This window comes from Balaenoptera physalus (genome assembly GCF_965194825.1).
Source record: "Balaenoptera physalus genome assembly, chromosome: 1".
NCBI lineage: Eukaryota > Metazoa > Chordata > Mammalia > Artiodactyla > Balaenopteridae > Balaenoptera > Balaenoptera physalus.
The window spans coordinates 25,971,362-25,995,843 of NC_138882.1; the positions used below are offsets into that span (position 1 = coordinate 25,971,362).

General features: G+C 47.2%; 1 protein-coding gene across 1 annotated transcript in view; it reads left to right on the top strand.

The window, feature by feature from the left end:
- LOC309664588 (kinesin-like protein KIF28P) overlaps positions 1 to 24,482 on the top strand; it is a 68,054-nt gene that overhangs the window by 34,613 nt on the left and 8,959 nt on the right. Inside the window, exons 10-18 of the mRNA XM_082470093.1 lie at positions 213 to 319; positions 1,780 to 1,870; positions 3,194 to 3,248; positions 4,851 to 4,974; positions 6,016 to 6,160; positions 11,444 to 11,562; positions 12,205 to 12,312; positions 22,268 to 22,542; positions 24,056 to 24,190. Of these exons, the coding sequence (XP_082326219.1) occupies positions 213 to 319; positions 1,780 to 1,870; positions 3,194 to 3,248; positions 4,851 to 4,974; positions 6,016 to 6,160; positions 11,444 to 11,562; positions 12,205 to 12,312; positions 22,268 to 22,542; positions 24,056 to 24,190 (1,159 nt within the window). The remainder of the gene's footprint in view (positions 1 to 212; positions 320 to 1,779; positions 1,871 to 3,193; positions 3,249 to 4,850; positions 4,975 to 6,015; positions 6,161 to 11,443; positions 11,563 to 12,204; positions 12,313 to 22,267; positions 22,543 to 24,055; positions 24,191 to 24,482) is intronic.

A 24,482-nucleotide genomic window follows, 5' to 3' on the forward strand; every position in this document is an offset into this window, starting at 1 on the left:
ACACTTTGGTTGCTTCCACGTCTTGACTATTGTGAATAGTGCTGCTGTGAAGATCGTAGTCTTTATAGAGCTTGCCAAGTGCAGTCAGTGCAGTTCTATTTCCCACTCCTGCTGAGAGTGCCATGTTTTGACTGAGACATTCTGTGCCTCACCTTTGACACTGCAGACCTTAAATTGGCCTTAAGTTGCTTAAAGTATCTCCCTCCTTCCAGAGCTGCCAGCCTGTTGGCTCAGGCCTCCCACTGATCAGATGAGCTGGGCGCACCAGCTGGAGCAGGCCCGGAGCGAATGGCAGCAGCACTTCGTGGCCATTGCCCAGGTGAGCTCACCACCTCCACCTGCCGAGGCTGACAACCTGGCGGGGGGGTGGTTGGCCTTGCCCCTTACCCAGACATGCACCAATGCCTGGGTTGATGCCAGGTGGATAATCGGGGTGAGGTGTATTATGTATAATATGTGAATGTGACATGTTATATGTGACGTATGACTTAATTAAATTATTGGCAGAGTTGGGGAGAGAATGACAGGGCATGAAAGGGAAGGAAGCAAAGAGGCTATGAGGCTGAGGATAGAATTCAAGGCTGTGGATAATTAGAATTTGGGGAGGATCTGAGGAATATGATTGTCTCCTGGGGTCTATGAGTTGTGACCCTGAACCACGTATCTGGCATTCACTGCCAATTCCAGATCATAAATGGGCTGGGGTGTGGACTTTGTACCTGGGCCAGGGAGTTGCCCTCTCTGCCTCCCATGACCTTCCTCACCAAAGCCACGAGGCTCTGGACAAACTCCAAAGTCATGGGCCAGCCCTGGAGGACTTTAGAAGTGGTGGGAGGGGTCCAGTCCAGATTCCAAAGGGCTCATGACACCAGAACAGATGTGAGCCTCAGGCGGAAGGAGTGGAGTCGGGTGGAGGTCTGTGGCAGCAGGGAGTCAGGTTAAGTTAGGGTCCAGGAACTCTAGAGGCGAGGATGTAATATGGCTGCACCCAGCAGCCAGAAGGGCCAAGAAAGTACCATCCTGTGTAAGGGGTACCTGGGTTTGTGCCTCTTGGCTGCAGGGGTCAAGTAGGATCCAGAGTGAAGAGCTAGGACTCTGTTCTGTATGGTCAGTTAGAACCAGAAGGACTCTCATCCTCTTTACTCTTTATGAGAACTTCAGGATTGAAAAGCTTTCCTTGTGCCTGCATAGCTTATTCCAGTTCTGTTTGACTATCAAACCTCTATAACCGCAATACCAATCAATACCTGTATTAAAAAATGAAGTGCATTTTGGTAACCAAGAGAGGGCGATGCAATAGGCCCCATTTTGCCATCAACACCTGAGGGGTGATGAGCTCGCCAAAGGACTTGGGGGAATGAGATGTAGGGCAGGTGGTTTAGTGGAACCTGGGAAGAATTACCCAGGCGGGGCACCAGAATGGGGCCTCCTGACAGCTGGGGATGCCGGGGGCCTGAGGAAATGGCAGGGGTAGAAACCAAAGTGCAGGGAACCATGCGAGAGCAGCTGGGAATGGTGAACAGAGTCGGAAACCGGCTGTGCTTTGCAACAGTCCTGACGGGGTGAATGCAGGCCCCCGACCGCTGACCTGCCGGGATCGCACCCGCCCTGTCAGCGAAGCCCCTGGTCACACTTTCCTCCTCTGGGTTTGCTTTATGGGGTGAGTTGATGGGATGCACAGACAAACGGCTCTGAGGAGCAGTGGAGAGGAAGGAACGTTGCCGTCTGTGCTGTGCTGCCCTGTCTGGTGAGGAAACCCTCTCTCTGTTTCTCCTCCAGGAGCAACAGATGATGAAGACCTTCCCGCACCTTCTCAACATCAACGAAGACCCGCAGCTCACGGGGGTTCTCAAGTACTTCATTGAAGCTGGTACTCACTCCTCTAGACCCGCCCTGATCATGCTCATGCTTCTTGCCCCTCTTTTCTTTTAGATTTTTTTTTGTGGTAAAATACACATAACAGAAAATTCACCATGTTAACCATCTTTGAGTGTACAGTTCATTGGCATTAAGTGCCTTTGCATCATTGTGCAACCCTCACCTGCACTCATCTGCAGATTGATTCTGTCTTCCCAAACTGAAACTCTGTCCCCTTTATGCAATAATTCCTCATTAGCCCCTCCCCCAGCCCCTGGCAACCACCATTCTACCTCCTGTCTCTATGAATTTGACTATTCCAGGTACTTTGTATAAGTGCAATCTTACAGTATTTGTCCTTTTGTGTCTGGCTTACTTCACTTAGCATAATGTCTTCCAGGCTCATCCATGTTGAAGCCTGTGTCAGGATTTCCTCCCTTTTTAAGGCTGAACAATATTCTATTGTATGCGTGTACCACATTTTGTTGATGCATTCATCCACTGGAAAATGGCACCCGTATTTAGTCCCATCTGGCTTTCCCACCCTAGCCCTGTGCACACTCAGGACAGGAGAGGCTCATGCAGGGCGGCAGTGGGGGCTGGATGAGGGGGCAGCCCCAGGAGGCTGGTGTGATGATCCCAGCACTGTCCTTGGACTCAGTCACTGGACAGAAACAGAGCTTCACAGACAAAGGCCTTCCCTGTGGCCAGGCTTCAGTGGGTCTCCTAAGGCCCAGATGCAAGAGTTTCTTCTTCCAGAATTCCCATGAAGAAGGTAGGACTTTAAAAGAGTTAGGAAATTGAGACATTGGGGTTGACATATACTCACTACTATATATAAAATAGATAACTAATAAGAACCTGCTGTATAGCACAGGGAACTCTACGCAATACTCTGTAATGACCTATATGGGAAAAGAATCTAAAAAAGAGTGGATATACTTATATGTATAACTGATTCACTTTGCTGTACACCTGAAACTAACACAACATTGTAAATCAACTACACTCCAATAAAAATTAATAAAAATTCATTTAAAATAACAATAGTAAATCCATTAAATGTTAACATAAATGACACATTCTTAAATAAAAAATATTTTCCTAAACAAACAAACAAAAAGTTAGGAACATCACAAAAAAGGTAGAAAGTAGAACAGTTATCCTCAAGGCAAGGTGATGTCCATGTACCATCATGACTGAAAATCGCAGTGAAAAAATCCCTTCACATGATCTAATTGGAGAGGAAATGGCACTTCCCAAACATCAAACATGTTAACTTACTAATGTCAAATCCTGAAAAAATTTGAAAACAACTTACCTTAATTCTTTTCAGGTTCGTGTGATGCTGGTCAGGCAGCTTCAAATGCCATCACTCTTCAAGGTTTGGGGTAAGTTGACATGACCCAGCACCTCTGTCCAGCATTAGAGAATTGCGACCACTGCATCCAGAGGAGACCCTCAGAATTCATCTAGTTGTCGTCAGGCCAAGCCACAGACCCTGCCGGACAACCAAGGACAAGATATGACCAGACCTTCCTCAGGACCCACTCTAATGCTTATGGAAGATCACCTTCAGAGGGTTTTCTTCTGTCACCGAAATCCCTTGTGCCGCGCTCACTTTGTTTCCTTGGCTCTGAGCTTGGGAGAAAGGGAATAATTCTCCACAAATGGACATGAGTAGATCGGGCAGGAAGTGAAGAGAGGTAGGAGGACAGGTCCCCTACGGGTGGCCCATGCCTTTTGTGGTCCCACCACCAAGAGCAAAACATCCTCGGATCACTGTGCCCAGAGCCCTCACCAACCGGACTAAGGCAAAGCCCAGACTTTGAGCTGATCCCCTCCCTGAGGACCCCTCAGGATCCCTGCAGGAGCCCCTGTGGAACCCCAAGGCGGGTTCGTAAACTCACAGTGGGGCCCTACCTCCATGGCCTCTCTCCTGGGGAGGCTGCGGCTCCAGGGTTTCTTTCCCTCTTCCAGGACCACTGTGTCCTGACTGCCCACAGATTTCCAGCCAATAGACTCAATCAGTCCCTACAAAGAGGGACCTTACTGACCAGTCCCCCCGACATACCTCAGCCCTCCTGAGCCCGCCTGGGGCGTGTGTGTGTGTGTGTGTGTGTGTGTGTGTGTGTGTGTTGGTGGCTGGGAGGGGGGTGGAGAGGGGAGGCGGGAAACCAGTGGGCGCTAACTCACCCTGACCGCTGGCCTCCAGGCCCTTTGCCCTGATTCTTCCTGGGGACCCCCTCATCTCCCTTTCCAGACCACTTCCTGTGGTGACCCTAGTCTAACACACAGGTCTGGAAAGGCTGAACTCCAGATGAGCTGAGGGTCAAACCTTCCCACAGGACCACTGAGCCCCAGGCCAACAAGGGCTCCGGGTGGTTGTTGCGTGTCTCGACTTCCCAAACATTCCATGACAGCCAAGGAGTCCAGGAACATTCTAGAACAGCCAGGAAGCCGGTCATTCAGGGCACAGAGATGACGTCTGTTGGGCAGCCAGTCTGACACCTCTGATACTGGCCCCAAATCCAGTAACATCTCAAGTCTGGATTTGTATAGATAAAGACCAAGAACCAGGCCTAAACTTCTCAGCAATATGTGGGCGCATTATTAAGTCACCTTCCCAAGTGTCTCTTCTGAAACACCTTTCTTTCCATTTCCCCTCCGCTCAGTCCTACCGGCCTGTGCATCCCTGCGGGCTCTAGCTTGACCCTGGGTCTCCTGGCTCCTCACACTTTTCAGGGCTCTAGTACTGGGGTGGGGGAGGGGTGGTTCTACTAAGAAATGATTGCTTTGTCGTCTCCCCGCTGGAGGCAGGGTCCGTCGCACCCACCTCTCCATCTCCACCCACTGAGCCAGCACACAGGAGCCCCACAGGGCTTCCTTGGCAGCTGTAGGGCTTACCTGATTGTGCAAATGAGAAAGAACGATCTAAACTGTTCACTAAAATCGTAATTTATTTGGTCTCTTAGACAGTCTTATCCTTTTAGAATTTCAGATAAACACGCTTCCTTCACAAATTCGGATGGTAAGGTGACGGTGACCCCACACGGCAAATGCAAGGTCGTCGTTAACGGGGTGCCCATCACGACCAAGACGAAGCTGCAGCATTTGGTAAACTCTCCTGCGGAGCCACAGGGTTTCCTAAGTTTGTCCGAGAGAGCTGGAGGGAGGTGGGCAGGGCTGCGGGCTAAGGCCCTCGTGTCCCTCTGCTACCGTGTCACAGTGATGACAAGGTCACAGCTGTGGGCTCAGGAGACCTGAGATTAACTCGCCGTGTGTCCTGGGGAAGTCACTTCACCTCCTTGGACCTCGCCTATAAAGCAGAGAGGGGTGAACTAGGTGATCGCCAAAATCCTTCCAGCTCTAACCGCTGTATGACATTTTAGATTTTTAAAACCGGCCATGAAGAGGGACTGCCAGCACCTTGCCAACACCGCGCTCTCCCCGTCTCCTGCCACCACCCCGGCCCGAGTCCCAGCAGCACAGGGGCTCCAGGCCCCTCTCCAGTCCCTTTTCCGCCTGTAGCCACAGAGAGCCTTTTAGACAAGCACACTGCAGCAGGCCACCCCTTTCTCGGAAATCCTTCCATGACCTCCCTTTTAGGACACCCGAGGGAGCCGGCCCATCTCCTGCCTCTCTGGCCTCACCGCTCTGCCTGGGCTTCCCTCGGTCACACGACCCCTTGGATGCTCAAAACGTGCCAGGCTCTGGTGGGCAGCGGCCTTCTCAGCCTCTCCGAAACTTTACACACGTGAAGTGTCACCTTAAATAGTGCACTTTCCAAGAGGTCTTCTCTAATCCCCAGTGTAAATTAGGCCCCATACACTCCGCGGAAAGCCCGCCCTTTTCCTCCCAGCATCCCGCACGCTCTGTGATTACATCGCTGTGGTTACATCGTTAGTTCATCAAGTCCCGGAGTGGGTGGGGGTGGGTCTGCCTGGTCCCCACCGACTCTCAGCGCCTGGTGGAGAGTGTGGAATAAAGGAAGGAGTCAGTGAAAGCACGAAAAAGCAAGAAGTCCCCTCTTCCCTCCTCGTTTATGGGTCTCTTCCCTGTTTGGGGGATTCACAGGGTCTCAGGATTTACACAGAGGAGCAGGCTGACCTCACTTCCTCTGGCCTCTTCCCTCTGAGCCCACTCTCTCCTCCCTAGGACCGAATTATTTTGGGATCCAACAGCGCCTACCTCTACATCGGGTTTCCTTCAGAGCGAGGCAGTGAGGACTTGAGCAGATTTGATTATGACTTTTTCCAGCTGGAGAGAGCGGCTTCGGAGGGAGTGAGTGTGGACAAGCTCGGTGAGCAGCCTGGGCCTGACTGCTGGCATTTTCCATGGGTGCATGTGAAAGCAGCTGCTTTCACTGTGTGCTCTCCTGCCTTCCTTAAGAAAATAATCTTTTATTGTGTCAAAATACAATGTTTAGAAAGTTAAGGTATGATTTTCATACAGAGTGAGCACACATCGAAGATTTGTTTAGAGGAGTAGAGAGTGGATGCAACACTGGGCTAGGAGGATGCTGAAATGGGATTGCTGGGTCCGGCAGAGCTAATTCATGCCTTCAGGGCGATAATCTTCTCCTGGACAAAAATTCATTTCAGTGTGCCAGTCTTCTAAATTTACAGTCTTCTGTAAATTAACATCTAACGGCTCAGAGTCTGGCCCTAATCAGTAGTCTGTATATTGAGGGTACCCCCTGCCCCCTGTGCAGCCCCCTGGGGGACCAGAATCTCCTTACACGGGCTCTGCTAGGAAAGGGAAGTCATCCTTTGGCCCCATTTCCATGCTTTGTATGACTTCTTGACAGCTCTCCCTTTTGCCCCGAATCCTTTTCTTCTGTGGTCACCATGTGGCCCTCTCATGGGCACACTTCCCAAAGCATCTTGGCCAAGAGTCAGCCAGCCTGTCTCCGAGCTCAGACGCCTTTAGCCCCAGTTCTCTGGAGCCCCTTGCCAAGGTGGGCAAGCATTTTGTGGGTTATTCTTAACTCTGACATTTCTTGAAAGATACAGAGAAGTTTCAAGAGCAGTGCACTGAACTCTCAAACACACTCTGCTCAGATTTCCTGTTTAAATATTTTACTACATTTGCTTTATTATATATGTATATGTGTGTGTATATATATATGTACACATATATATATAATTTTTTTCCTGAACCATTTCAGAGTAAGTTGCAGACATGATGCTCCTTTATCCTTAAATACTACATTGTATACTTCCTAAGGAAAAGAACATTATTCTCTTGCAAAACTACAGTATAATGATCAATATCAGAAAATTAAGATCAATATAATACTATTATTTAATCTATGAATTTTGCTCATATCTAACTAATTGGTTCAATAATTTCTTTTATAAAAAATTTTTTTTTGGATCCAGGGTCCAATCCAGGACCCCGTTTAGTTGTCGTGTCTCTTTGGTCTCTTTAAATCTGGAACAATTCACCAGGTCTGTTTTTGTCTTTCATGACCTTGACATTTTTGAAGAGTAAAGGCCAATCATTTTGTATAATGTTCCTTTGTTTGGGCTTTTATGATGTTTCCTCCTGATGGGATTGGGGTGATACATTTTTGGCAGGAATGCCAGCAAAGTGAGGTTGTAGCCTCTGTGCCTCACATCAGAAGGCACGTGGTGTCAGGTTGTCCATTTTTTGTGATCACTTGGTTAAGGGGGTGTCTGCCAGGTTTCTCCACGGTAAACTGACTAATCCTATCTTTTTAATTAATAAATATTTTATGGGGAGAGACTTTGATATGTAGATATCCCATACCTCATCACACTTTCATCCACTAATTTTATCAGCCTTTGATCATTGGATGATTAGTATGATTTTTGTCAAATGGTGAATTTCTAGCTCCACCATTTCTTCTACCTTTATTTGAAACAATGTTACTATAAGAAATGTTTTCTCTCCTATTTATTTGTTTATTCATTTATTTATGTCACTGTGAACTCAGAGTCCTGTTTTACTCCATAAGTTATGATCTGTTGCTTTCATAATTCATTTTGATGTGCAAACGGTCCTGGATTTGGCCAGTGGGAGCCCCTTCAAGCTGGATTCTGTGTCTTCCTGACATTCCTCCTCATTCTTTAAACACTAGCCTACTTTCTGGCATCAAAAAATGTTCCAGGTTTGTTTCGTGGGCTCTCAGTCCCAGCTCTGGTGTCAGTCATTTCTCCAAGGATCCTGATTCCTTTTGGTGGAGAAGGACATTTATAAATCAAGATCTGGGACTACGTGTGCAAACTGCTATATAGATACATGGTTCCCACACACATATTATAGCTTCACCTACTCTGTAAAACCATAAGTTAGTTATACCTCCAATTCCAGTTCAATACCACAGGGTTTATTTTTGTCTTTTTCTTGGTGGGCGAACATAATATGTTTGCCCATTTTCTCCATCTGTCCCCTGGATTCCATCCCTCTCAGCTTCTCAAGCATTTGTCTCTGAAGAACCCCCTCCCCCCACCCTCCTGCATCACTAAATGCTCTCCATGGGTCATTCTATCACATTCAAACATGCTCCACTATCTCCCACCATAAAAACAAACAAAGCCCTACTTAGACCCACATCTCCCTCGAGCTACTGCCATATTTCTTTTTGTTCCCTTTTATAGAAAACTAGGAAGTTGTTTCCATTTTCTCATCTCCAGTCTGGCTTCTGTCCCACTCGTGCCTTGACCCTGATCCCTCTACGTTCCACATCTAGCACTTGTCTGCACCCATCTTACCAAGGTCTCAGCAACATCTTACACGGTTGAGCCCTCTCTCCTTTTTGAAATATTTTACTCTTGGGACCGTATGTTCTCCTGGTTTTCTTCTAGGCCACTTCTTCCACATTCCCTTTCCTGGCTCCTCCTCATCTAACCCATCCTGAAATTCGGAGCGCCCCAGAGCTTGGACCTTGGGACTCTTCTCTAGATGGATGCTTTCCCCACTCTGCTCTCATCATTCTCGGTGGCTCTAGGTGCCATCTGTGCTAACAACCCTCAGCTCCTCTGTCTTCTTGCTGTCCCTTGATACCTCTTGATACCCCGATTCAGCTGCCTTCTTGATATCTCTGCTTGCATGACTCACAGACATCTCAACATGAAAGTGTCCAAAACAGAGCCTTGACTCCCCACTCACTCCAAGCCTGCTCTCATTCCCAGGACTTATCATCTTGGCAAACTGCTCAAGGCAAAAATCTAGGCCTCCTCCTTTCCCTCACTTCTTCATCCAGTCTGCCTTTTCTCTGGCCTCCTGTGCCACCACTTCAGTGCAAGCCATCATCTTCTCTTGCCTGAACAGTGTAGTCATCTCTGAACTTATCAGACCATGATACGCTCGGGCTGCAAAATACTCACCAACTTCTCAGTGTTCTTAGAATAAAACCCAAGCTCCCTACCATGGTCTTGAAGGCCCTGTGTGATCTACCACGTGCTCTCTCTCCAACCCCATCTCACACCACTCTCTCCTCACCCCAGTGTGAACCTCACTGGTCTCCTTTCTGCTCCTCCAACACATCAAGCCCTTTCTGCCTCAGGGCCTTTGCACTTATTGCTTGTTTTTCTTTCCATCTTTGGCTCATTCTCATCTTTCATCTCTCAGCTCAAATATTACCTCCTCAGATAGATCTTCCCCTTTCTTGGCATCATTTGTTTACTCTTTCTTACTTAACTCTATTTCTTTCCTAGCATTCATCACATTTTAAAATTATTTTGTTTATTAGTTTGATTATTATTCATTTGTCCACCTGAGAATATAAGCTCTAGCTGGGATTTTTTTTTTCTCTTGTTTACCCATTCATTTATATATTCCTTCACTCAACAAGTATTTACTGAGCTCCTACTATGTGCCAGATGTGGTTCTAAGCCCTGGGGATCCAGCAGTGAGCAAAGCAGTGCCCTGTCCTTACAGAGCTGACGAGAGTGGGTGCACTTCCGAATCCCGAGAGTCTGATAACGGCCTAGCAATGGGCCTTCAGTAAGTGTTTGTTGAATGAATGATGAATGAGATTAACCAGATCAGCTCCCACACAGAAGCTTAGTCATGCACACGTGCATGACCTAGGGCCCAAATGTGGGCACGGCCTGCTCTGTTCTGTCTGAAAACACCCTGCCCCAGGAGCCCCATGCCTGGACATCGGGTTCCCCCCAGGGCAGGGCAGGCTGGGGTCTATGCTCCCCACTCACCTCCCAGCCCCACCCAGGGGCCTTCTGGGCCTATAGAAGCTACGGCCCAACAGCTAACGATGCTGACTGGGAGGCTGGAGAGACGGTGATGAACAAAATCCAGATCCTAGCCTAGAATAAATTACAGCCTTAGGTTTCTGAGTCACAGGCTCCCCTTATCCTCTCAGCCCAGCCTCCACTGCCCAACAACCTGGGATTCCTCGTCTGCAGGAGCATACAGGAGCTCTGGCATCTTCCTTTGTCCATCTCTTCCCTCGCCTCAGATGGAGGCTCTTGACCACCTTACCTCCCCTCCCATCTCCAGGCCCCGGCTCACTCCCCTCCGGGGAGGCCATGGTACCAGGGCCCCTGGAAGCCACGTGAGCTTCGGCTCCACTGAGGTCTCTGGCTGTGCTGGGCTTCCCAAACGAGGAGCGTCTCACGTGTGCCAGTACCTTCTCTCCAGCCCTCGTGCCCTGCCTGAACTTGCCTTATAAACCCATGCTTGGAGAGCCGTGGGGTGTGCCTACATATGTGCAAAATAGTTCCTTTTTCATATACCAAAGATTTTTCTTCAGAATTTTAGCAAAATAAACTGACGGCACACCTGCCTTCCCAGCCCAGGGCTGGCAGCGCAATGAGGTCGAACAAGCCCCAGATGCTGGGCTGAAGGTGCTCAGGGCCAGCAAAGACTGTAGGTCCTCAGCAAGGCGGCTGGTGGGCAGTTCTGGGGAGTCAGACCTCAGGGCACGGAAGCCCTAAATAGTTGAGAGTTCCTGGCACAAGGCAGCACCAACCGGGGTCTGGCAGGGGGACTGGCTCACCCTTCATCTCCGTGATCCCCTCCTCCAAGCCACCCCAAGCAGAAGTAAGAACAGGTTGCTTCTGTGCCAGCTGCGGTTCTCGAGAAATCCCCAGACCTTCCTTTAGCCAACTGTATTCTTCCTGCCCCAGCCTCCTCCCTGGACAGTGTGGAGCCACCTTGGGTCAAGGAGCCTGAGACCAAGATGGGAAACTGGAGGCAGAAGGCCTCCTGTCACGATGCTGCCGAGATTCTTGGGTTAAGTTCAGCAATTGCTTAAGTAAAGCCAGGCAGTGTCCTCTCCTCCTCTCTTAGTTTTCTTTCTTGGTTTTTGTTTGTTTGTTTTATTACATGCTTGTAATTTTTTTAAACTTTTTATTTTATATTGGAGTATAGTTGATTAACAATGTTGCAATAGTTTCAGGTATGCAGCAAAGTGATTCAGTTATGCATATACATGTATCTAGTCTTTTACATGCTTGCAATTTTAAAATGTAAATATTTGGTTAACAGTTGAATGAATGACTGAATGAAGGAACCAAGGAGTGTGTACATTTATTCATGGCTGAAAAGTATCCTAGAATCAGTGAGTGACTTTCCCTTCCTCTCCGATCTTTCCTAGGTGCTGTGAACAGTGGGGATGGCAAGGCAGACCCCAGTGTCCTGGCTGTGTTCCAGGACTACATCAAACTGATGCCACTGGTTGCAGAAGCAAATCAAATGAGTGAAGAGCTGAAGAAGGTAAGGCTAGCAAATGGTAAAATCCCAGCTCCAGAAAGGACCTCAGAGAACAGGTTCAATGCACCCCTCACTCCCATTGCCCTGCACTGGCTTCATGGTGTAGACACGCCTGAAACGTGGGCCTGGAGAGGGCGGGTGCTTTGCCCAAGACCCCACAGTGAGCTAGTGACAGGGCCTCAGCCAACACCTGGGCCTCCCCAGTCCCAGCCTCGAGTCCGTTCCTTCCACCTCTGGCCCCCACGGCTCTGGGACCACCAGGACCCCAGACCAACACTAGCTCGCCATGGCCACCCCACCCCAGACTGTCCTCCAGAGGCCCTCTCTGGGTACAGGCACCCTGGTGGCTTCTCTGCCACAGAGAAGGCCCGGGCTGGCATTCGCTCTCTGGTGACACAGGATCCCAATCATCGGGAAACTTGCATGAGATTCAGTCACTTTGGTGGGGCCTACACGTGTTAGTTCCAGAATACCGTTGAGAAATTCTGGTGCTTTGGCTTTTCTCTTGACGGGAATTCCAAGGAGCAAGAGGTGGACCATCTTCTTTTAGAAAGCCTGAGTATGGAGAGAATGAAAAATAAATTTCAAAGATGGTATAGGCTGATAAAACTAGGATTATTTAGTGAGAAGTATTTTTCTTATCAGGGACTTAACATGGAGCTGAAAGTGAAGAACTTAGCGTCGTCAGATTCCAGGGGCCATGACCTACAAAAAGAGGTCATGGTGAAGGCAACCAATCAAAGGACTCGTCAGGTGAGGCTGCTCCTTGGGGGCAGGTGTGAGACTCCGCAAGGGTTTCTGAGGAGCTTTCCTAGGGACGCAGGTTAGTTTTACTTGCTACAGCTTGTGGAGACCCAGCGAAGGGGCCAGACAGGTTCCAAGTGTGAGTGGGGTTCTGGGGGACAGCCTCTGGGGAGAGGGGACCCTCTCCATGTTCCCCTCCTGGGTGTCTCTCCCCGACAGCACCAAGACCTGGGATCTCTCCCACCCACAGGCTTTCCCACCCACGCTTCCTGCTTACTTTTATCATGACTCCAGAGCTTTAGAACCAGAAGGGAGCCTGAGAGTGTGCCCAACTGATACTGCTGTTCGTGTGAGTGCTCGAGAGAGACAGAGCTGCCGTTCTGAGCAATGAGAAAATCCACACTTTCATTAAGACGCCAGAAGAGGCCGTAAACTCCACTGGCTGGTCCATTCCCATTCGTGACATTGCTCACTGTCAGGAAGGCCCTTCTTAGGCACTTAAGACCCCTTTCCTTTCCCTCTGCCTAACAGAAAAGAGTGGGCCTATAGTTGGTGTCCCTTTGCCTTCAGAGCAGCCCTCCAGCCAAATGTTCACTCCTTACTGCATCTTCAGAGGATGTGCCCCTAATTCTCAGGTGACCTTTGGGTGGGCTGCTCCCTCCCAATCCTTGGTGTACACATGCCTCCTTAGCTGTGAGTCTTGTAGCAAACATGTCTCTGGAGGAGGGGCTGGCTGTGGCTGGGGACTTTTCCATCATTGGATGATCTGCTCCGCCGAACAACTAACTGGTGCTTCTCTGGGTTTAACTTTTCTGCTCATTGCCCTAAAGTTGCCAAAATTTTCTGGGTCAAGACCAATCTTTAAAAACTTTTTAAAATTGTGAAATACGACAAACAGAGAAAAGGTTAATGAATGTATCTGTTCACATGGTAAACGTTTGAGTACTCATCAGCCAGGTCAAGGGGCTCTGTGTCTGCCGGGTGCTGGGGACACCAAGACCACAGATCGAACTGTGGGCGCCCAGAAGTCACACCTGAGCAAGGCCGTTCCTGAGCCACAACCCCTGAGATGTGTTCCTGTCCTTTTCTTCTTTTCCTCTGACCAGCACCAAGGTGGCCTCCCCTCCGTCCCCTAGGGTTGGAAGAAGGCAGAAACATGTCTTAGTCCACCCAGGCTGCTACAGCAATATACCAAAGACCAGTGCGCTAAACAACAAACAGTTATTTCTCACAGTTCTGGAGGCTGGAAGTGCGAGATCATGGCAAGGGCAGGTCCAAGTGTCTGGTGAGAGCCCACCTCCTGGTTCGTGGATGGCTGTCCTCTTGCTGTGTCTTCACATGGTGGAAGGGCTAAGGGAGCTCTCTGGGGGTCTCTTTTATAAGGGCACTAATCCCAACATGTGGGCTCCACCCTCATGACCTAATCACTGCCAAAGGCCACACTTCCTAATACCATCACATTGGGGGTTAGGATTCAACATACGAATTTTGGGGGCATACCAACATTCAATCCTTAGCAGCATGTTTGATGCTGGCTCACCTCACATTCCCAGTGTAGCTCTCAGGGGTCTCAGTAAGACCCCACATCCTGGGAAGTCAGCCTTGACTTCTATGCCAAGTCCCATGAGGCCTTTGGAGCTGAACCTTCAATATGTATGTGATTTTTGTTTTGTTTAATCTGGCAAATGCCATCAGGGCAAAGAAGCTTTGGTGATCCAATATTCCATATGCTTCTCTGGGGTCAGGTGTTACCCTAGAATTTGTTCTGGCAGTTTCTTAGTATCTTGTCAGACTTTGCTTTAAGGAGATTTTTAGTTTTTGAACTTTTTCCCCCAATGTTATTCCTTTTTATTATTGTTTATTTTTATTACAGTTTAAAGGTGATTTGAAAAAATATTTCATTCAGCCTTTTTTCTTGTTAGCAGAGGAGTTACCTGAGTAACAGCCTGCCATTACCAGAAACAGAACGCAAGATGATGTTTTCACACTTTACTCAGTGTGCCATGTGGGAGAGCTGAGGGCCTGGGCGCATTCTGAGATGCTGTTCTTTTGCTTCAACCTGGCATCCCCGCCATGGCCACAGATAACTGTTTGATAGGAATGCTTCTGCATCAACTGTACTGCGTTCTCTTTTAAGGGATTATGCACTAATTCATTTTATGGTGATTTTTTTTTCTAGTTTTCTTTTTTCTCATGCAGAGATTAATCTTACTGATCTGTCATCTTCAAGTCTGTCCATTTTCACCTTTTAAAAGTACTAGTTACATTCCTCAAATGAAGCCCTGCCTTCCTCAAAAGCCCTGTGAAACGCTGGTAATAACCTCTGGTAGTTTCTTGGATAGTTCGTGTGTGTGTGATTTTGAAGGCTAAAAGGCAAGACCGGTGAAGAGCAGCAGTGGGTTCTAGGTATGGACACAAGGGGCGCTTTTTTGGTGGTCGATCGTGTCGACGTTCACCCCTGCACCACGTGCACCGTGAGGGCTCCGCCGCCGCCGCAGGGGCAGGGCAGCGACTGTCAGAGCCACACGGGAGCAGCCAGGGCCGCTGGGGGCTGGGAGGGCTTTCTAACCGCCAGTGCTGCGGCTGCAGCTACCAGCCCAAGAGCTGCGAGAGCCCAGCGATCCGCTCTGCGCCAGGCCCCCAGGCCGGCTGCGGGGGTCAGCGCAGGGGCCTCGCTGACCTGCCCGGGTGACGTCAGTTTATCCGCCGCAGGGCACAGTAATGAGGCGGTGGGCTGCTTTCATTACCTGGATCCCCATTTTCTTAGTTCTCTAGCCTAAAGGTCTCTAAAAACCCACGTGACTAGAATTCCTGTTGTGCTCGGCTCCAGCGCTGCGTGCGCCACAGCCAAGGTCTCGTGCAGCCTTCACCACGCCTCTGGGGATGGGGTACTGTGTTCTTCGCCGTTGCTTGGGGCAAACAGAAAAAGAATGGAGTCTTTTTTACGTCTGGAGGATGTCCTTTTTTATGAAGATACATAACACTCCGAGGGAGAATGACTTACCTGTTAGTTTTTTGGTTTTTTCCAAGTTGCTCACAGAAGGAATTGCTACTCTTACCTGGTAACCACTTTCTTTTTTCCTTCTAGTTTTATTGGGAGATACTTGACATACGGCACCGTGTAAGTTTAAGTGTAGAGCATAATGATTTGACTTACATACATCATGAAATGATGACCACAATAAGTTTAGTGAACATCCATCATGTCATATAGACACGTCATTAAACAAATAGGAAAAAAATTGTTTCCCTTGTGATGAGCACTCTTAGGGTTTACTCTCGTTATTTAACCGCTTTCCTGTATGACGCGCAGCATTTATCGTGTTGTACACATCCCTAGTACTTATTGATCTTATAACTGTTAAGTTGGTACCTTTAGACTGCCTTCATCTAGTTCCTCTTCCCACCACCCCTGCCTCTGTAACCACAAAACTGAACTCTTTTTCTATAAGATTGTTTGTTTTTAAAGTATAACTGACCTAAAACCCTGTGTTGCTTCTTGGTACCCAACATAGTGATTTGATATTTCTATGCATTTCAAAACGATCATCAGTCTAGTTACCATCAATCAAGATACAAAGATAGTTTCATAATTATTGACTACCTTCCCCATACTGTCCATTTCATACCGAAGACTCGTTTATTTTGTGCCTGGCAGTATATACTTCTCCATCTCCCTCAACTATTTCCTCCCCCCACCCCCTTACACTCTGGCAACAACCTGTTTGCTTTCTGTATCTATGACTCTGTTTCTTTTTAGTTATTTTTTTAAATTGAAGTACAGTTGATTTACAATATCATACTAATTTCAGGTGGACAACATAGTGATTCAATATATTTATATATTATACTCCATTTAAAGTTATTATAAAATATTGGCTATATTCCCTGTGCTGTACAATATATTCTTGTAGCTTATTTATCTTAAACATAGTAGTTTGTAACTCTTAATCCCCTACCCCTATTTTGCCCCTCCTCCTTCCTTCTCCCCACTGGCAGCCACTAGTTTGTTCTCTATATCTGTGAGTCTGTTTCTGTCTTGTTATATTCATTCGTTTTATTTTTTAGAACCCACATATGAGTGATAACATACAATATTTGTCTTTCTCTGTCAGGCTTATTTCAATAAGCATGATACCCTCTAGGTCCATCCACATTGTTGCAAATGGCAGAATTTCATTCTTTTTTATGGCTGAGTAATATTCCGTGTGTGTGTGTGTGTGTGTGTGTGTATCTCACATCTTTTTTTTTAAATTTATTTTATTTATTTATTTATTTTTGGCTGTGTTGGGTCTTCGTTGCTGCACGCGGACTTTCTCTAGTTGCTGTGAGTGGGGGCTACTCTTTGTTGCGGTGCGCAGGCTTCTCATTGCAGTGGCTTCTCTCATTCTGGAGCACGGGCTCTAGACGTGCGGGCTTCAGTAGTTGCGGCACATGGGCTCAGTAGTTGTGGCTCACGGGCTCTAGAGCACAGGCTCAGTAGTTGTGGCACATGAGCTTAGTTGCTCTGCGGCATGTGGGATCTTCCCGGACCAGGGATTGAACCCGTGTCCCCTGCATTGGCAGGCGGATTCTCAACCACTGCGCCACCAGGGAAGCCCTCACATCTTCTTTAACCAATCATCTGTTGATGGGCACTTTGGGTTGTTTCCACATCTTGGCTGTTGTAAACAGAGCTGCTATGAACATTGGGGTGCATGTATATTTTGAATTAGAGTTTGTTTTCTGGATATATGCCCAGGAGTGGGATTGCTGGATCATATGGTAGCTCTATTTTTAGTTTTTAAAGGAACCTCCATACAGTTTTCCATAGTGGCTGTGTGAATTAACATTCCCACCAACAGTGGGCTAGGGCTCCTTTTTCTTCACATCCTGGCCAATACTTGCTATTTGCAGATTTTTTTGATGAGAGTCATTCTGACAGGTGGGAGAAAATCTCTCATTGTGGTTTTGATTTGCATTTCTCTGATGATTAGTGATGTTGAGCATCTTTTCATGTTCCTGTTGGCCATCTGTATATCTTCTTTGAAAAAATATCTATTTAGGTCTTCTGTGCATTTTTTTTTTACTCTAGAATATGGAACACTTCATGAATTTGCATGTCATCCTTGCGCAGGGGCCATGCTAATCTCTGTATTGTAACAGTTTTAGTATATGTGCTGCCAAAGTGAGCACTTTTCTGCCCATTCTTTAATGAGGTTGTTTGCTTTTTGGATATTGAGTTGTATAAGCTGTTAATATATTTTAGATGTTAACCCCTTATCAGTCATATCATTTGCAAATATTTTCTCCCATTCAGTAGGTTGTGTTTTCATTTTGTTGGTGGTTTCCTTTGCTGTGCAAAACTTCTAAGTTTAATTATGTCCTGTTGGTTTTTTTTTTTTTTTTTTTTTTTGGCCATGTCATGCAGTGCGCCTAGTTCCCTGACCAGGGATGGAACCCACACCCCCTGTAGTGGAAGTGGGGAGTCTTAACCACTGGACCGCCAGGGAAGTCCCCCATTGGTTTATTTTTTATTTTGTTTCTTTTGCTTAGGAGACAGAGCCAAAAAAATATTGCTACGATTTATGTCAAAGAGCGTTTTGCCTATGTTTTATCCTAGGAGGTTTATGGTTTCAAGACTTACATTTAGGGCTTTAATCCATTTTGAGTTTACATTTGGATATGGTGTGAGAAAATGTTCTAATTTCATTCTTTTACATGTAGCTATCCAGTTTTCCCAGCATCACTTATTAAAGAAACTGTCTTTTCTCCATTGTATATCCTTGCCTCCTTTGTCATAGATTAATTGAACATAGGTGCATGGTTTTATATCTGGGCTCTCTATTCTGTTCCACCGATCTATATGTCTGTTTTGTGCCAACACCATGTTGTTTTGATTACTGCAGCTTTGTAGTGTAGTCTGAAGTCAGGGAGCATGATGCCCCTATCTTCATTCTTTCTTCTCAAGACAGCTTTGGCATTTGGGGATCTTTTGTGGTTCCATATAAATTTTAGAATTGTTTGCTCTAGTTCTGAGAACTGTCGTGGCAATTTTGATATGGCTTGCATTAAATCTGTAGATTGCTTTGGGTAGGTATGGACTTTTTAACAGTATTAATTTTTCCAATCCATGAACACAGGATATCTTTCCATTTCTTTAAATCGTCTTCAATTTCCTTCATCAGTGTTTTATAGTTTCAGAGTATAGATCTTTCACCTCCTTGGTTAAGTTTATTCCTAGGTATTTTATTCTCTTTTTTGCAATTGTAAATGGGATTGTTTTCTTGAATTCTCTTTCTGATAGTTCATTATTAGTATATAGAAAAGCAACAGATTTCTGTATATTAATCTTGTATCCTGCAAATTTACTGAATTCATTTAATAGCTCTAATAATCTTTTGGTGTAGACTTTATGGTTTTCTATATATCAAATTATGTCATGTGCAAATAGTGACAGTTTTGCTTCTTCCCTTCCAATTTGGATGCCTTTTATTGCTTTTTCTTGTCTGATGGCTGTGGCTAGGACTTCCAATACTATGTTAATTAGAGGTGGTAACAGTGAACATCCTTGTCTTTTTCCTGATTTTAGAGGAAAGGCTTTCAGCTTTTCACCAGTGAGTACAATGTTAGCTGTGGATTTGTCATAAATGGCATTTATTATGTTGAGATGTGTTCCCTTTAAACCCACCTGATGAGAGTTTTTATCATGAATGTAAAGCTGGTTTAGTGGTGCTGAACTCTTTTAACTTTTGCTTGTCTATGAAACTCTATCTCTCCTTTAAATCTGAATTATAGCCTTTCTGGGTACAGTGTTCTTGGTTGCAGGGTTTTTTCCTTTCATCATTTAAAATATATCATGCCACTCCCTTCTGGCTAGCAAAGTTTCTGCTGAAAAGTTAGCTAATAGCCATATGGGAGTTCTCTTGTATGTAACTTGTTGCTATTCTTTTTCTGCTTTTAAGAGTCTCTCTTTATCTTTAATTTTTGCCATTTTAATTACCATGTGTCTTGCTGTAGATATCTTTGGGATCATCTTGTTTCGGACTCTCTTTGCTTCCTGGACTTGAATGCCTATTTCCTCTCCCAGGTTAGAGAAGTTTTCCGCTATTATTTCTTCAAATAAGTTCTCTGCCCTTTTCTCTCTCTCTTCTCCTCCTTCTGGGACCCCTATAATGCAAATGTTAATATGGTTGATGTTGTCCCAGAGGTCTCTTAAATTGTCCTCCTTTAAAAAATTCTTTTTTCTTTTTATGTTCAGCTTCGGTGATTTCCACTACTCTCTCTTCCAGTTTGCTGATCTGTTCCTCTGTATCATCTAATCTACTGTTGATTCCTTCTAGTGTATTTTTTTCATTTCAGTTTTTGTATTCTTCAGCTCTATTTGGTTCTTTTTTATATTTTCTAAATCTTTGTTAAAATTCTCATTGTGTTCCTCCATTCTTCTCCTGATGTCTTTGAGCATCTTTATGATCATTACTTAGAACTCTTTATTGGGTAGGTTGCTTATCTCCATTTCATTTTGTTCTTCTTTTTTATCTTTGTTCCCTCATTTGGAACGTATTTCTTTGTTGCCTTATCTTGACTAATTTGTTTTTTTATTTCTATATATTTGGTAGAAATATATGGTTACATCTCCCAATCTTGGAGAAGTGGCCTTTTGTAGGAGACGTCCTATGTGTCCCAGCAGTGCCCTCCCCTCTGATCACCAGAGCTATATGCTATAGGGATGCCTCCTATACTGGCTGTGTGGGCTCTTCTGTTGTAGTGGGATGACTACTGTGGGTGGTCTGGTAGGCATGGCTGGCCCCCAGTCTTGCTGGTTGCCAGGTTCTGCCTTTTGTAGAGGTTGCCAGCCACTTACGGTTGGGGCTGGGTTATGAGGTGACTAGCTGTGGAGCCCCAAGGGTTCTGGGGCTAGTCCTGGCCCACTGGTGGGTGGAGCTGGGCCCTGGGGTGGCTGTTTGCAAGGCCAGGGATCTCAGATCTACTCTTGCATGCTTGCCTGCTGGTGGGTGGTGCTGTCTCCTGACATGGTTGGCAGTGGGGCCTGGGGTGTCCCAACTCTGGTGTCGGCCCACCAGTGAGTGGGGCTGGATCCTGAGGCAGATCTACAGATGCCCAAGTTTCTCAGAACTGCTGTTGGCTTGCTGGTGGGTGGGGTTGGGGCTCAGGGGGGTCCTAGGGCTAGTGCTGGCCTGATGGCTGCAGAGTCCTGCAGGTCCCACAGGACTGTTGACCTGCTGGTGAGTGAGGCTGTGTCCTGGGGTCTCTGGTTGTATGGTCCTGGGGGTCCTGGAACTGGTTTGGGCCCACTGGTGGGCAGGGTGGGGGCCTAGTGATTCCTGGAGTTATCAACCCACTGGTGGGCAGGGCTGGGTCCTGGGCCCTCTGTTGGATGGGGCTGGGTCCCCTAGCAGCTGGGGGCTCAGGGGGTCCTTAGGCAGCAGCCTGCTGATGGATGGGGCTGTGCCCCCTTCCACTACCTGCTTGGCCTGAGGTATCCTAGGACTGGTGCTGACTGGCTGGTGGGCAGGGCCAGGTCCCAGCGCTAACACACTAGAGGGAGGACTTCAAAATGTGCTTGTCAGCACCAGTGTCCTCTTGGTAGACCAGGCCCCCAAATGGCTGCCCCAGCACGTATGTCCCCCGGTGAGCTCCAGTTGCCTCCTGCCTCTCCAGGAGGCTCTCCAAGATCAGCAGGTGGGTCTGATCCAGGCTCCTTTCAAATTAGTGTTTCTGCCCTGGGTCTCTAAATGTGTGAGATTTGGGGTGCATCCTTTAAGAGTGAAGTCTACATTTCCCACAGCCCTTTAGCTCTCCTGAAAGTAAGCCCACCTGACCTTCAAAGCCAAACGTTCTGGAGGTTTGTCTTCCCAGTGCAGGACTCCCAGGCTAGGGTGCTTGATGTGGGGCTGAGACCCCTCGCTCCTTGGTGAGAACCCCTGCAATTGTAATTATCTTCCTGTTTGTGAGTTGCTCACCTGGGGTTATGGGTCTTGATTATACTGTGTCTCCACCCCTCCTACCCGTCTCGTTGTGGTGGTTCCCTCTTTACATCTTTAGTTGTAGAAGATCTTTTCTACTCATCTTCAGGTCTTCCTCATCAATAGTTGCCCTATAAATAGTTCTAATTTTGGTGTGCTCATGGGAGGAGGTGAGCTCAGGGACTTCCTACTCCTCCATGTTGGCCACTCCTCCTGGTAACCCTCACTTACTGAAGGGACAGACAGTGCCAGGCTCTTGTCCTAGATTTTCTGCTCATTGGGTGTGAGCACACAAGTTTATTATCTTATAGTTCAGTAGGTTAAAAGTCCAACACAGATCTGGGCTAAAAGCAAGGTGTCAGGAGGGATGTTTTGCTTTCTGGAAGCTTGAGGGGAGAGTATGTTTCCTTGCTCTTTCAAGCTTCTAGAGCCACCAACATTCCTTGGCTCATGGCCATCTTCAAAGTCATCCACATAGCATCCCTCTGACCCTGCTTCCATCACCATCTCTCTTTCTCGGACCTCCTCTTCTGCCTCCCTCTTCCACATTTAAGGGCCATGTGATTACACCGGGCCTATCTGGATAATACAAGCTAATCTCCCTATTTTAAGGTCAGCTGATAAGCAAACTTAATTCCTCTTTGCCATAAGGTAACATATTCACAGGTTCCAGAGACTGGGACATGGACATCTTTGAGGGTCATTCTTCTGTGTACAACAAGCCCAAACCTTCATTTCTCCTGGGAGGGTCTGTTTTCTACCTCCATCATTTCCTCTAAGTCATTTCCTGGGATCCAGCACCACTGAAGTAAATAGGTCAGGAATGAACGTAGTGCTCTTGAAGGACCTCACCAAAGCTAAGTCTGAGGAGAGTGTTATTGGTCTTGGGTACCCGAAATCCAGCCCATCAGAGACAGCATGCTGGGGAAAATCATAGAAATGAATCGTTAGAGCAGCAGATGGAATCAAATATTGGCGACCTACCTTTGTGCTTCCAGGTGTGGATTTGGTCAAAAGCCAAGTTTATCAATAGGAAATTCCTAATGGAGGAGCTTTACCAGCGTTTTCTGGATGGAGAAGATAGCCACGTAGCTCAGGAAGACGACCCTTTCTGGGATCCTGCTGAGGTCATCCACTTGGGCTCAGCTCACATCTGGCTCCAGTCACTTGCCTACTGCATGAAGTCTGAAGAGCAAGTGGAGTTTCTGAACTGTGACGGGCTAGAAGAGGCAGTGCTGCATATCCACATAGGCCCCTGCTCCCCGACAGGACAGTGGGTATCTCCTCCGCCACCCTGTCTAGTTCTGGGTCGGTCACACAGAAAACTCATAGCACGCCTGAGTTCTCCTGGAGGGGGTGGCCAGCTTGGTACCCTGAAGAGGTCATTCGTGAGGCAAATGAATGAACTCGTTCATTCATAATTTGGCTTTATCAACTCTGATTTTGCCATGGCAGCCAAAGCAGCTGACCTGGAATATTTAAAATCCCGTGTCCAGCAGCCTTTGAGCAGCTCAGCACTGCCCTAGGGGACCAAAGGGGTGAGGAGGATATCCTGCAAAGAGGCAGGAGTGTAGCAGAAGGAAACATGGACATGAACCAAAAGACCCGGGTTGGTAGAGAAGCCAAGGGTGCTGTAGGACCTTCTACTCACAGCCCCCCACCCCCGCCCCGGAGTGCCCGTGAGGTCTGGCACCCACCACACCCACTTGCTCTTTCCAGTGCTAGTCTTCATCCCTGCTGCTGAGGCCCAAGAGCCAGAAGCAGAAAGCTCATTTTGTAGCTCAGCCTATCTCCCTGCACAGACTCTGGTATCTTTGTTCCTTTTCTCAAGGAAGGAACTGTGGTGTCTTTGTTTCCTTCCGTGGCCTCATTCTGAGCTGTTATCCAACCTTTGTTCTAACTCCACTCCATTACCTTTACTGTCCCCTCAGGGTGTCTCATCTGTTTTCCCTCTTTGGGCCAAAGGCAGTTGAGGGAGTTTTTACAAAAACTAAAGTCTCTTAGCAATTCTAAGCAAAGAGGCTGGCAGGAGGTCTGGTCTGGGTGCCAGGGTCCTCATGGGTACCCGATGCAATCTTTTTCTCTTTCTGAAGAGGAAACAGGCTGAAGAAGGGAGCAAGAAAACTACAAAGTGCTGTGACTAAAAGACCAAGATGACCGCTGACTCACTGTCTTCACTGGGACTCTAAGCAAATTCTTGGTCATTTTGCTACCTTGGGCTCCTAGGCTGCCTGATGGATATATTTCCCACTCTGAATTAATATGGTAGCATTCTAGTTTACAGGTTTCAATCTTTGTGAGCTCGTTGATGTGAGAGAGGTCCTCTATTGGAAAGCTGTCCCTACTGGTTTCTGAGCCTGTGGGCCTGGGGTTGACCCTAGACTATGAGGAGTTCACCGAGGTAAATGACACCCGGAGAGGCTGCATCTGGGCAGCCAGCTGGCTTTCTCTGGGTGGCAGCCCCTCTATCCCACTGGGAACCTACCTAAATCTTCAATGCTAGTTTGGGTGCACCCACATCTGGGTGCATTTACTGCAAGAAGCTGTTATATTCCTGTCTCCTCCTTGAGATGGTCCGTATCTTACCTTGAAGTACTAGAGCATGGAGTGGGCTTTTGTTATATGTCTCTTGAATGAGTGAATCCTACAGCTGGTAATATTACCCATCCTTCCTTCAGAGAATCTGGCCATCTCTTAGGAGTCTATGTAATTCCCATTGACATCACAGTCCTAACTTGCTTGGACCCAAGCTAACCTGTGACAATGTTTACCTCTTCTGTTTGTAGAGCACGTGGTGAGGAGGATGTGGTTACTGACCCACTGGAGCTGCTGGGCAAGAGAATGGATTTCCAGATCCGCATTGTACGGTGCCTTGGCACCAAGTGGCTAAAGGAAGATGCAGAGCGGGGTGTGCAGATGGGGTACCAGCCTGCCCCGCAGAGCTGCTGAACACGAACTGCCCACTTTGTGGGCCCTGGTGGGAGGGAGTCTTTCCTCAAGTTTTAAGAATGAGCTATCATGTCATTTTCTTAAGTTTTTTTGCTTGTTCAACCCCCAAATGACTATTTCCTCCAACTGTTCAACAGACAGATAAGCCGCATGCCCCTCCAGGTCAGTGGGAAGTGATCAGTGCGTACTGATCCTCCTAAGCAACTGAAGCAAAGAGTCAGAAATTTCAATTATCAGAAAGGCTATCCAGTAAAACTGTGTTAT